At 46.3% G+C, this 13427-nt stretch overlaps 1 protein-coding gene and 1 pseudogene across 3 annotated transcripts in view; both read left to right on the top strand.

The window, feature by feature from the left end:
- Positions 1 to 7548, top strand: part of LOC141978909 (uncharacterized) — a 43820-nt gene extending 36272 nt beyond the window's left edge. Inside the window, exons 2-3 of one of the 3 annotated variants that reach the window (XM_074941281.1) lie at positions 996 to 1239; positions 5692 to 7548. In XM_074941281.1, the coding sequence (XP_074797382.1) occupies positions 5700 to 7448 (1749 nt within the window). In that variant the 5' untranslated portion in view covers positions 996 to 1239; positions 5692 to 5699 and the 3' untranslated portion in view covers positions 7449 to 7548. The remainder of the gene's footprint in view (positions 1 to 995; positions 1240 to 5691) is intronic. The other 2 variants (XM_074941283.1, XM_074941282.1) reach the window with 2 other exon arrangements.
- Positions 7549 to 9454: 1906 nt separating this feature from the next.
- LOC141978937 (dynein light chain 1, cytoplasmic-like) lies at positions 9455 to 11136 on the top strand (annotated as a pseudogene).
- Positions 11137 to 13427: the final 2291 nt, after the last annotated feature.

Here is a 13427-nt window from a genome sequence, read left to right as displayed (position 1 = left end):
CCCTCCCCTCCCCCTTTACTGCCACCACAATGCCTGTCACCTTCACTTCCTGAGCGGTGACCCCCAGAATGTGTTTTTGTTATCCCTTTCTCTCCCCCTCCCCCAAGGTCCGTTGTGCATCCTCTGTCACTCACCTTGTTTCAGGAGATAAGGCAGGTCATTGGGTGCGGGTGATGCTCTTCTGGAGAGCCATCATCACTGACCCTCTTTGAAGGTTGCCGGGATGCTGATGTGCACTGGAGGAGAACTGGGGCTTGACTGAGTCCATGGACCATTTGGCCCACACGGTGTCACTGTAAAGCCTGCTCTGCATGGCTGCCAATTGCTGCTGGAGGCGTTGTGCCCGTAAGTCCCTGTAACGCTGTCTTCAGTGACCCGAGAGCATGAGCACCAGCCTCAGGCAGAGTGGTAAGAAGCAGGGCACAAACCCCAAGTTGATTGTGAGGTCGATTTGTAGATTTCACCCGCCAAGTATCCAGTGTGAAGGCTTCAGGCACTGTAACAGCATTAACATGGAATCACAGACAGTCCCCTTGGGTCATCCCGTAGATCTTACCACGCAGGTGAACTCACCTTTGTGACGGATGGTCCCTTTGACGTTATGAGTGTAATATAGTGTCTCATTGAAAGGTGACAGGGCCAGAAAGAGTTAATTAGCTCACAGACTGACATGACCTATGGCCGAACTTTAGAGACTGGTTAGGAAGATCTGTAAATGAATACAGCTTTGAAATGCAGCCTGCATTGTTAGAGATAGAAGGGTAGATGTTTGTTCAGGTCTTGTGATGTCAGCAAACAAGTCTTGTCTATTGCTATAGCTTTGATTCAAAGATCAAAAAAGAAGTATTAACATTTAGGAAAATACTTGAGTGATGGTCTATATATCGCTTTGAAGGTTGTGGTAACCTGTATCTGAACTGTTTAATGGATAAATGACCCTTTGCTATTTGCCATGATGTTTGGGAGAGGGCAAATTAATCCTACTGTTTTCTCAGGCCAAAAGGCTGCAGGAAATGTATAAAAACCTTGGGACACGATCCTTCTTCATCTCAGATCTGCTTTGGCTTTCAAGAGGGAGAAACCTTAAGCCATAAGGATTGAGATCCCCAGTCATTGACTGGAATCACCCTGAATATGGACATCGGACTAGAACCGATGGACTGTTTCTAAAAGGACGTTTGGCAAATACAAGCTCATCTCTGCTATGTATCTGGACCTCAAGAAGTTGAGCTCAAGTCTGTACGTATATTGATCTTTTAACCAACACTCTCTCTTTTCTTTTTTAATACATTTTAGTTTTAGTTAACAAGAATTGACTATAAGCATGTATTTTGGGTAAGATCTAAGTTATCATTGGACCTGGGGCTGATCCTTTGGGGTTGGAAGAACCTTTTCTTTGATATGATGAAATAAGATTTTCAGTAATCATCATCATATGTTTGACACGTGTGTCTGGATGGAGGCCTGAGGCTGGATACTTTAAGGGAACTATGTTTGAACTTCTGAGTAACCAGAGAGGTACTATGGAAGCTGTCATGTGCTGGCTGGGTCTATCTAAGTATTGGAATATCCACCAGCTTTTGAGGTTTGTCTGCCCCAGTCTGTTTGCTGTTCACTCTAATTGAGTGACCTCAGCTGGCTCCCATGGGCAGCATCATCACACCCTTACACCAGGGGTTCTCAACCTTCTTCTTTCTGAGGCCCCCCCAACATGGTATAAAAACTCCCCAGCCGATGTGGGCCACAGTAACTGGTTTTCCGCATACAAAAGCAAGGGCTGGCGTTAGGGGGTAGCAAGCAGGACAACTGCCTGGGGTCCCATGCCACAGGGGCCCCCACAAAGCTACATTGCTTAGGCTTTGGCTTCAGCCCCTTGTGGTGGGGCTCAGGGCACTGGACTTCAGCCCCATGCGCTGGGATTTCAGCTTTCTGCCCTGGGCATCGGTGAGTCTAATGCTGGCCTTGCTTGGCAGCCCCCCTGAAACTTGCTCACGGCCCCACAGCGGGCCCCAGACCCATGGTTGAGAACCACTGCCTTACGCCATGAATCACAGCAATGTTCAGGTTACTGCCGGTCCCAAAGGACCAGTCACTTCCTTAGGTCAACTGAATCTTAGATCTCACAACAAAGACAACGCTTGTAGCCAGTCCTGTAATAACGTGTATTAAGATTTGTTTAAAAGGAAATGAGAGTTGTTTACAAAGTTAAAGCAGATGCAGACGTGTTACAGTCTTAAATTTCAAAAGGTAATAGAAGCTTCTCTAATAAGCAAGCTCTACATATTCTTTAGGACTAACCCAGGCTAAGGAGCTGGGGATCTCTTGCTTATGCCTAGAAACTTTGCCCCTCAGAGTCCAAGCAGCATACACATCAGTTCCTTCTGTAGGGGTTTTTTTATCCCCTTCCTGCCATGTGCGCTGAGCTTCTGGGAACTCAGCTAATGGGAAGTCAAGAGCACATCTTTAATATCCCATAATAGTCTGGTGTTGCTGGACCTTTCTTGCCAGGCGGGGTGTAATGCATCCTGTTGCCAATCAGCACTTCACATAGGTAAAGTCTCTCTCCTGTCTGGTGATTTACAGAGCCACAGAGGCTCACAATGCAGCAAGTCAGATATTAACCCAGGCAGCAACTCACAAGCCTTCAATAAAGTCTAAACACTAAACACATTCTTATAATTCTCATACCTGTTTTAACAATAGTAACACAGGTGAGCCAGACTGATTCCTGCTCTGCGTTTCTCCATGTTCAGTTAAGACTTAAATCTTTCAAAAGCCCCCAACACCTCATTTGCTGGTGTCACAGGCAGGATGGGCAGGGATGGTGTCTCTAGCCTCTGTTTGCCAGAAGCTGGGAATGGGTGACAGGGGATGGATCACTTGATGATTCCCTGTTCTGTTCATTCCCTCTGAAGCACCTGGCATTGGGCACTGAGCTAGATGGACCATTGGTCTGACTCAGTGGGCTGTTCTTGTGTTCACAGTCATGAGGATCTACTCCTTTAGACTCACTGGGGAGCCACAGAAAAAAACAAGGTGTGCTGAGGCAAGGAGGCCGAGTCTCAGAGTCCCTGACGTCACTTTTGCCAAAAGCTAAAACTAGGCCCATCCCATGAAAGGGGGAACTCCCAGGAGAGACTGTATAAAGGCTGGAGCATCAAATAACTTTTTAAACCCGAGAGAGCTGCCTTGGGGACAATGACCGGGAGAATCTCCCAAAGTGACTCCTTTGATTCTGCTGTTCTCTGGCCTTTGGCCTTCCATACAACTGGAAGGGAGCTTGAGAGGTCATCTAGTCCAGTGCCCTGCACTCAAGGCAGGACTGAGTATTCTCTAGACGATCCCTGATGGGTGTTTGCCCAGACTGCTCTTAAAAATCCCCAATGCAGAGGGATCTGTATAATGTAAGCTCATTAATATAGTTCACCTTGGCCTCGATATGGGAAAGGTATGCACAACAAGCTTGTGCTAACCAAGCTGAGATTTTCCCCAGACACTTCACTCAAAATACGCTGGTTAAGATAAAGCATAAAAGAAGTGTATTAACTACAGAAAGATAGATAGATAGGTTTTAAGTGATTATATGTGATAGCAAACAGATCAAAGCAGATTACTTAGCAAATAACCAAAAACTCAAACGTAGTCTAAGATAGATGATGGATAGAATTTGAATGAGCAATTTCTCACCCTGACTGATGATACAAGCAGTCCATCAAGTTTCCATACACAAGCTAGAAATCCCTTGACCCTGGGACCAGCACTTCTCCCAGTTCAGTCTTTGTTCCTCAGGTGTTTCCCAGAGTTCTCTTGTGTGGGGAATGAGTCCAAGAGATGATGTCACACCCCACCTTATGTAGCTTTTCCATAAGATGGAAACCCTTTTTTCTCAAACTTTGTTCCTAGTCCAGTGTGTGGGAAAACTACTGGGACCAAAATGCAGTTCCATGTCATGTGGTCCGTAAAGTCAGATACAAACATGATCTATGCACACAAATAGGATAATCACATTCAGCAAATTATAACTTTTCCAAAGACACCGCACGTGACCCATCTTCCACAAAATGCATCATCATGATGTCCTAATCATTTTATAATCGCACCACTGTGCTGAATGTGGGTGTAGTGTCAGGCAGGGCCTAATTTCAAGGCAGAGGAGTTGGGAATGGAACATCCCTTCTTTATGGAACAGGAAATAATCCCCCAGCCAGGGCTGGGAAAACTTCCCAGACTCCCAGTGCTGGAGCCTGAATCTACTGAGACTTCATTAGTTACCGCCACCCCCAATCTTTGTGGCAGCTGCAAACTTTATCAGTGACGATTTTGTCTTCTCTTCCAGGTCATGAATAAGAATGTTAAATAGCACAGAGCCAAGAACCAATCCTTGTGGGAACCCCCTAGAAAGAAATCCACTCGACCATGGTTCCCCATTTACAATCACAGTTTTTAATGGATGCCGTGTGTATTTTGTATCTTTCTAGTTTTCTAGTCAACAGATTGTGCTGAACCAAGTCATATGCCTTACACAAAAGAGTACATTACAGCAATACTATTAGCTGCAACCAAACTTTTGATCTCATCCAATAAGGAAATCCAGTTAGTTTGATAGGATCTATTGTGTCTAAACCTTTGTTAACGGGTACTAATTATATTACCCTCCTTTAATTCTTTATTAATGAAATCCAGTATCGGCTGCTCCATTCTCTTGCCCAGTATCGATGTCAGACTCTTGGATACAAGTTATCTGGACTGGCTGATTTAAACATGTCTAACTTTAATAGCTGTTGTTTAACGGCCTTGTGAGTTACTGATGGAATGGAAAGAGTGTCGTCATCAAGATCTTATGATATGAGTACATCATCTGCTTTTCTCCAAATCCAGGAGAGAAATATTTACTGAACACTTTTACCTCTTCTGCATTATTTTTGATAATTCTGCCATTTCCCTCTAGTAATTTACCACTACCACTGTTAGGATTAATTTTGTACTTAATATATATGTAAAACTTCCTTCTTATTTTCATTGCTTGGTCATTGATTTTGGATAGCTTTCCTTACCAATTTTCTACAATTCTGATCTTCTAACTTATATTCTTTTACTCTTGACTTCCCCTTTCTTCCATATATTTTATTTGGAGAGTGTTGGGATTCCTACCAGGGAGCCACCAGCAGGCCCCAGAGATAGCCCCATCTCCTATATCAAGCTCTGGCTAATAGATATGTGATAGATGTGAAGACCCTGCCTCCGTCTGTCAGTTGGGAGGCACAAAGGTTCTCTCTTTCTACTCTCTGATGCCTCCTGGCTGCTCTAAGCAAGGTGGGGGTGGAACTCCATTAACATGTGCCCTACAAAGACCTTGTGAGCTTTCCAAGTTCAGGATTGTTTCCCTGCAGATGTGGAATCATTAGGCAGATGTCACTCATGGCTTCTCACCTATCCTGACTGCCGACTGGCAGTAGGTCCCTCCCCAGTCTTGCTTTCCCCTTAGAATTCTGGGGAGATGTGGACCCAGAACTGATCCCATCTTTTCTCTCCTCTGAGGAAGGGTTTGGGGAAAATCAGCTCCTGATAGGTTTGATCTCTTCCGCATGCATTTTGGCTTGTTCATCCCTTTTTCCATTCCTCTCTCTGAGATTTCCTTTCTTTCCGGTGCAGCGAGTGACCTATCTCAGAATTCTCTCTGTCTCCCATCAGGTGACAAGATGGTGAGTGAGAATGAGGAGGAGACACCCCAGCAGGAATATGCTGATCAAGTAGAACCACATCGGATGTCATCAGGAGGATCCAAAGGGAATGGTTCCAGGAGTTGTGCACTCCCAGAAAAAGCAAAAGCCTGTGAGACTCAGCAGAGGCCAGAGGAAAACTTGAGTAGCCACTCAGACCTTATTAAACGTGAGAGAATCAACTTGGAAGAGACTCGCTACACATGCCATGAGTGTGGGAAAAGCTTCAATGGGACCTCTGACCTACTCAAACATCAGAAACTCCACAGTGGAGAGAGACCATTCATGTGCTCTGAGTGCGGGAAAAGCTTCAATCGGAGCTCCAGCCTCATCAGCCATCAGCAAATCCACACAGGAGAGATGCCCTACACATGCTCTGAGTGTGGGAAAAGCTTCAATCACAGCTCTTCCCTCATCACACATCAGAGAATCCACACAGGAGATATGCCCTACACCTGCTCTGAGTGCGGGAAACGCTTCTATCGGAGCTCAACCCTTATCCGACATCAGCGAATCCACACAGGAGAGAGACCCTACACATGCTCTGAGTGTGGGAAACGCTTCAATGATAGCTCATCCCTTAGCACACATCAGAGAATCCACACGGGTGAGAAACCTTATGCATGCTCTGAGTGCGGGAAAAGCTTCAATCAGAGCTCACACCTTATTATACATCGTAGAATCCACACAGGAGAGAAACCCTACACATGCTCTGAGTGCGGGAAACGCTTCAGTGATAGCTCATCCCTTAGCACACATCAGAGAATCCACACGGGTGAGAAACCTTATGCATGCTCTGAGTGTGGGAAAAGCTTCAATCAGAGGTCTGCCCTCATCACACATCAGAGAATCCACACAGGAGGGACGCCCTACACCTGCTCTGAGTGTGGAAAAAGCTTCAATGGGACCTCTGACCTTCTCACACATCAGAAACTCCACAGTGGACAGAGACCATTCATGTGCTCTAAGTGCGGGAAGAGCTTCAATAGGAGCTCTTCCCTTATCACTCACTGGAGAATCCACACGGGTGAGAAACCTTATGGATGCGCTGAGTGTGGGAAACGCTTCAATGCGAGCTCACATGTAATCAGACATCGGAGAATCCACACAAGGGAGAAACCTTACGGATGCTCTGAGTGTGGGAAATGCTTCAATCGGAGCTCCAGCCTCATCACACATCAGCGAATCCACACAGGGGAGATGCCCTACACATGCTCTGAGTGTGGGAAAAGCTTCAATCACAGATCTTCCCTGATCACACATCAGAGAATCCACACAGGAGATTTGCCGTACACGTGCTCTGAGTGCGGGAAAAGCTTCAATCACAGATCTTCCCTGATCACACATCAGAGAATCCACACAGGAGATTTGCCGTACACATGCTCTGAGTGTGGGAAAAGCTTCAATCAGAGCTCCCACCTTATCATGCATCGCAGAATCCACACAGGAGAGAAACCCTACACCTGCTCTGAGTGCGGGAAATGCTTCAATCTTAGCTCAACCCTTAGCACACATCAGAGAGTCCATATGGGTGCGAAACCTTATGGATGCTCTGAGTGTGGGAAAAGCTTCAATCACAGCTCTACCCTGAGGACACATAGGAGAATCCACACAGGAGAGATGCCCTACACCTGCTCTGAGTGTGGGAAAAGCTGCAGTCAGAGCTCAAACCTTATTAAACATCAGAAAATCCATATGAGAGAGAATTGTAATAAATGCCTTGACTAGGGCTGGCTAAAGATGTGTTTTGTTTTTTTTTAATCACATTTGCTAATTCCCACATAGTGATCTTTGCACCATCTTCACCATGGTTTCTCAGTTTCACCAGATGAGTTGCCTGCTTCTGCCTTTTCAGCTCACCCTTCTTTGGGGTCAGTCCTGTGATCTTTTCTGTCAACTCCTTTGCTTTTGAATTATAGGAGTGTGTGTTCCTCCAGCCAGGAATGTTCATCATCTCCAGGTGGGGGAGAGAGGTTTGATCCCAACAAGCTACACTGAGGCAACAAAGTACCCGTGCCTTACATCCACTAGGGCTGTACTTGGCGTTGGCTGCTCAAGTGAGTGATCTTGGTGTGAAAAGACAATTATAGTGGTAGAGCAGATGCAGCTCAGGTGCCGTGGTTGTCAGTGGCTTTCCCCTTGACCTGACCTAAACTCCATCACTTTTCCTAGTCTAAACAAACCCTGAGCATCACGGTTATACTGTTCTCCCATTTCAAAGCAATTGTTAGACATCAAGTTCCCCCTTGGGGAACAAATGGTTTCATTCCCAGTTGCTCTGATGTTACTTCAGGTTGTGCTGGAGAGCAGGTAATTTTACTACCATTTTCCTCACTTAAAATATATTGGACTATAACAAAGAGCAGGGAAAAGGAAAAATGTCATTTCACGCTCTGTAACAACAGAAGAACATAGGTTAAGGTGGAGGTATTCCCTTATTCCCCATCACCATCCCAATCCTCCTGCTGTTGAATTGGTTAGGTCAATATTTTGTCTAAAGGGCTGGGAAGAGGATTCCTTAGTAAATGACTTGTAACTAAGCAAAATACCCATGCATTTGGCTCCCAAAGCAGTTCTGTCCAGGCTCTGAAAGACCTCGCTCCTGAAGATATCTCCTTCCTAATCAGGTGCATGTTGCCTATTATTTGGAAAATGCAATCCCTATCTAGGTAGAGATGGGAAAAATGGAAGTGACATTTCTGTTCAGCTCACCCCTGGGAGATGCTGCAAATGTGTAGAAAATGAAATCCATGTTGAATGGGATATACCTGCAGAAAGGTACCTATTGTTAATAGGTACCTGACATTTGGTGTCTTACAAGGATTCTAAGCAGCACCTGAATTTAGTCCCTAATTTAAATCTGTGCCACCAGATTAAAGAAATAAAAGGGCATATTTGGGGGAGTTGTACCTCACTATCGCTACTGATATGTTGTATGCTAGGTGAAGAATTCTACTCCAGAGAAGTGTAAAATTACTCCAAGGAAGGTCAAAGATATGACAAGAACTCAGGTAGAAATTGCACGTACTAGTGATTGATTTTCACCCCAGAGATGGAAGCTATGGTGACCTGTGGCCCAGGTAAACTATTTTTAGAACGCTGCTACCTCGTTAAGTGGCACTGATCACACTCCTAAAGGATGCCATGATTAAACTGGGCACAACTGTCTTTTACCATTTGGATCCAAAGTTTCATGAAGCTTAGAGAGACTCTTAGAATCCTAGAAGATTAGGGTTGGAAGAGACCTCAAGAGGTCATCTAGTCCAACCCCCTGCTTAAAGCAGGCCCAACACCACCTAAATCATCTCAGCCAGGGCTTTGTCAAGCTGGGCCTTAAAAACCTCTCAGGATGGAGATTTCACCACCTCCCTAGGGAACCCATTCCAGTGCTTCACCACCCTCCTAGTGAAATAGAGTCTAATATCCAACCCAGACCTCCCCCACTGCAACTTGAGACCATTGGTCCTCAGTGATAGCATATGACAGAACAAGAACATCCAAGCACCATCCTCTCTGGAACACCCTTTCAGGTAGTTGAAGGCTGCTATCAAATCTCCCCTCACTCTTCTGCAGACTAAATAAGCCCAGTTCCCTCAGCCACTCCTCGTAAGTCAGGTGCCCCAGCCCCCTGATCATTTTTGTTGCCCTCTGCTGGACTCTCTCCAATTTGTCCACATCCTTTCTGTAGTGGGGGACCCAAAACTGGATGCAATACTCTCGATGTGGCTTCATCAGTGCCGAATAGAGGGGAACAATCAATTCCCTCGGTCTGCGGCAGTGCTCCTACTAATGCAGCCCAATATGCCATTAGTCTTCTTGGAAACAAGGGCACACTGCTGACTCTATACAGTGCTATAAAATCCCTCCTGGCCAGAGGCAAAACCCTTTCACTTGTAAAGGGTTAAGAAGCTAAGATAACCTTGCTGGCACCTGACCACAATGACCAATGAGGAGACAAGATACTTTCAAATCTGGAGGGGGGGAACAAAGGGTTTGTCTGTCTGTGTGATGCTTTTGCTGGGAACAGATCAGGAATGCAGCCTCATAACTCCTTAAATTAGTAAGTAATCTAGATAGAAATGTGTTAGATTTCCTTTTGTTTAATGGCTGGTAAAATAAGCTGTGGTGGATGGAATGTATATTCCTGTTTTTGTATCTTTTTGTAACTTAAGTTTTTACCTAGAGTGATTTTCTATTGTGACAAAGTTCCTGCTCTACCTTGGTGGGTCTTGTGCTTATTGGCGGATTTGCTCGCCTTGGAGCTTCATGGCAGGCCTCAGCTTGGCCGTTTTTCTGAATTCACAGTCCAGGTCGACGACTCCTGTGTCTGACCAGGAGTTGGGAGGCTTGGGGGGAACCCGGGCCCGCCCTCTACTCCGTGTTCCAGCCCAGGGCCCTGTGGAATGCAGCTGTCTGGAGTGCCTCCTGGAACAGCTGTGTGACAGCTACAACTCCCTGGGCTACTTCCTCATGGCCTCCTCCCTACACCTTCTTTATCTTCACCATAGGACCTTCCTCCTCGTGTCTGATGATGCTTGTACACCTCAGTCCTCCAACAGTCCATGTTCTCACTCTCAGTTCCTATTGCCTCTTGCTCCCAGCGCCTCACACGCACACCACAAACTGAAGTGAGCTCCTTTTTAAAACCCAGGTGCCCTGATTAGCTTGCCTTAATTGATTCTAGCAGCTTCTTGATTGGCGGCAGGTGTTCTAATCAGCCTGTCTTAATTATCTCCAGAAGGTTCCTGATTGTTCTGGAACCTTCCCTGTTACCTTATCCAGGGAAAAGGGACCTACTTAGCCTGGGGCTAATATATCTGCCTTCTATTAGAGCTGGCCAAGCAAGCGCTGGTTGAGAAGCTGCCTGCCCACCCGCCCCATCCCTTCCCTCCGCGCTCGGAGCCGCCCAGCACACGGTAACCATGTGTGATCAAAAGGCTGTGATCAAGAATGCGGATATGTCTGAAGAGATGCAGCAAGATTCAGTGGAGTGTGCCACTTAGGCCCTGGAGAAATATAACATTGAGAAGGATATTGCAGCTCATATAAAGAAGGAGTTTGACAAGAAGTACAACCCCACTTGGCACTGCATTGTGGGAAGGAACTTTGGCAGCTATGTGACTCATGAGACTAAGCACTTCATCTATTTCCAAGTTGCTATTCTCCTCTTCAAATCTGGTTAGAGCACAGTCTGTGCTATCCAAACTTCATCGGGTTCCAGGACTGCACAATAACTCTAAATAGAGACTGAAATCTTAAGCCTTCCCCAGGGAACACACCTTGCTCTTCAAGCCTTTTGTTGTGGTGGTAATGGACAGGGACTCCTCTGTACCAGTTTGTTTTCATTGTGGCTATAAAAAATAGCAAAAAATTACTCTCCTATAGCCATCTGGCCCGACCCTGTCGCACTATGTTTTGAATCAGATTACCCTGTAAGGTATTTAACATCCTGATTTTACAGAGGTGATTCTTATACCTTTTCTTTAATTAAAATTCTTCTTTTAAGAACCTGATTGATTTTTCATTGTTCTTAAGATCCAAGCATTTGGGTCTGTGTTCACCTGTACAAATTGGTGAGGATTTTTATCAAGCCTTCCCCAGGAAAGGGGGTGTAGGGCTTGGGGGGATATTGTGGGGGAAGACGTCTCCAAGTGGGCTCTTTCCCTATTCTTTGTTTAACGCGCTTGGTGGTGGCAGCATAGGGTTCAAGGACAAGGCAAAGTTTGTACCTTGGGGAAGTTTTTAACCTAAGCTGGTAAGAATAAGTTTAGGGGGTCTTTCATGCAGGTCCCCACATCTGTACCCTAGAGTTCAGAGTGGGGAAGGAACCTTGACAGTGATGGATATGTGATGGTAGCTTTTCTGGATTGCTTTTTGGTTTGGTTTCATTTTTTTCATTTAAGTTTTGTTTTGTTTTTCCAACCAGTTCTTTTTATAGGTGTTGAGGCGCTGTTCCTTTTGAGCACAGCTGTTTTAACTCTCAGGTCTGGCTTTGGAAACCTCCTCAGAACTAGCCTTGTCTTTCTTTCATTGTTGATATCTTTGGGGTTCACATCCACAGTACATACGGTTCACAGCAACAAATACTTTGAGAAACCTGCTGGGTGAAGCAGGCCTTTTACAAACTGACATTGGCCCAAAGTCTGCCTCAATTCAGCTGGATTGGGACACATCTGTATCGAAGGAGTGGTTCACACCTGATTTGTCCAGAGACCTTGGGGGAAGGACTGGTAAGATAGGATAAGTAGGAATTGACCACAATAATGTTAAAGGTAAGGGTGACAGACCTTCACCTTGTAGGTCAGCAAGCCTGTTCTGTTCATTCCCTCTGACACATCTGGCACTATTCACTCTTAGGCTGCACACTCGTCTAGATAGACCATTGGTCTGACCCGGTATGACCAGTCTTGCATTCTTATGTGAGCCATCTATGGCCTTGTATACGCTGGCAAGTTTCTGCACAGGAAAGGAGCTTTCTGTGGTGTAACTTCTGAGGTGTACGCACCACCAAGCCACTTAGTGCACAGAAACTGCACAGTTGCAGCACTGTAAAAAAGCCACCCCGACGAGAGGTGTAGAGCTTTCTGCACTGGGGCTACAGCGCTGCTATTGGCCTCTGGGAGGGGTCCCACAATTCCTGTTCTCGCCTCTCTGGTCATTGGTTTGAACTCTACTGCACCGCCATCAGATGACCAACTGTGAACCCCACCCCTGAAATTCCTTGGGAAATTTGAAAGTCCCCTTCCGTTTGCTTGGTGATGCATGCAGTGGCCTCAGCCCATCTTTCCAGGTGACCACGCCTGCTCCACGCCCCAGGCTGTCCCCCACTTGGAGCAATGATGAGCTGCTGAACCTCATCGGCATTTGGGAAGAGGAGGCTGTCCAGTCCCAGCTGCGCTCCAGCCATAGGAATTATGATACCTATGGACAGATTTCACAATTCATCAGAGAAAGGGGCCATGACTGGGACACACTGCAGTGCAGGGTCAAAGTGAAGGAGCTGTGAAATGCCTACCACAAGGAGCAGGAGGCAAACCACCACTCCAGGGATGCACTCATGAGCTGCTGGTATTACAAAGAGTTGGATGCGATACTCAGTTGTGACCTCATCTCCACTATGAAGGCTACTGTGAATACTTCTGTGACTTGTGTGCCAGTTGAGAGTGGACCGAGCCAAAAGGAGGAAATCTTGGATGAGGATATGGAGGCCGAGCAGGATCCAGAGGCAGAGTAGGACTCAGAGGCCAGAGATGCATGCAGCCAGGAGTTCTTCTCTGCCCCAGAGGAGACAAGCCAGTCACAGCTGTCGGAGCTTGGCAACGCGCAAACAGGAGAGGAGGCCCTGGTAAATGGCTTTGATTTTGGGAATCACTGAAGCGAGTTGTTGGGGGCAGGAGGGTTGCAGATAGCAGGCCTGTGTCTGTATGATGTGTGTACCACCACATGCCCAGTCTGAGCAGCAGAACAGGGTGTTGATTGACTCCCTCACTTCTGCTTTGTTTCTTGCCCCATTAAGGGTAACTTTCCTGTGCCACTCTGCTGTCACAGGGGGGGTCATGGGAGACCATTGCTGCACACAGGCATATGACATACAAGCCAGGGCGGAAGCCGCAGTCTTGGAGAAGACCCTCCCTTGATTTCCTGCTTGCCGTCTTCAATGAGATATCTTCTATAATGAACACAGCCTATGGAAAATGTGGGCACAGG

The sequence above is a fragment of the Natator depressus genome, chromosome 28 (genome assembly GCF_965152275.1).
Source record: "Natator depressus isolate rNatDep1 chromosome 28, rNatDep2.hap1, whole genome shotgun sequence".
Lineage (NCBI taxonomy): Eukaryota > Metazoa > Chordata > Testudines > Cheloniidae > Natator > Natator depressus.
The sequence above is the reverse complement of the archived record's forward strand: the minus strand, read 5'-3'. Positions and strand labels throughout refer to the sequence as shown.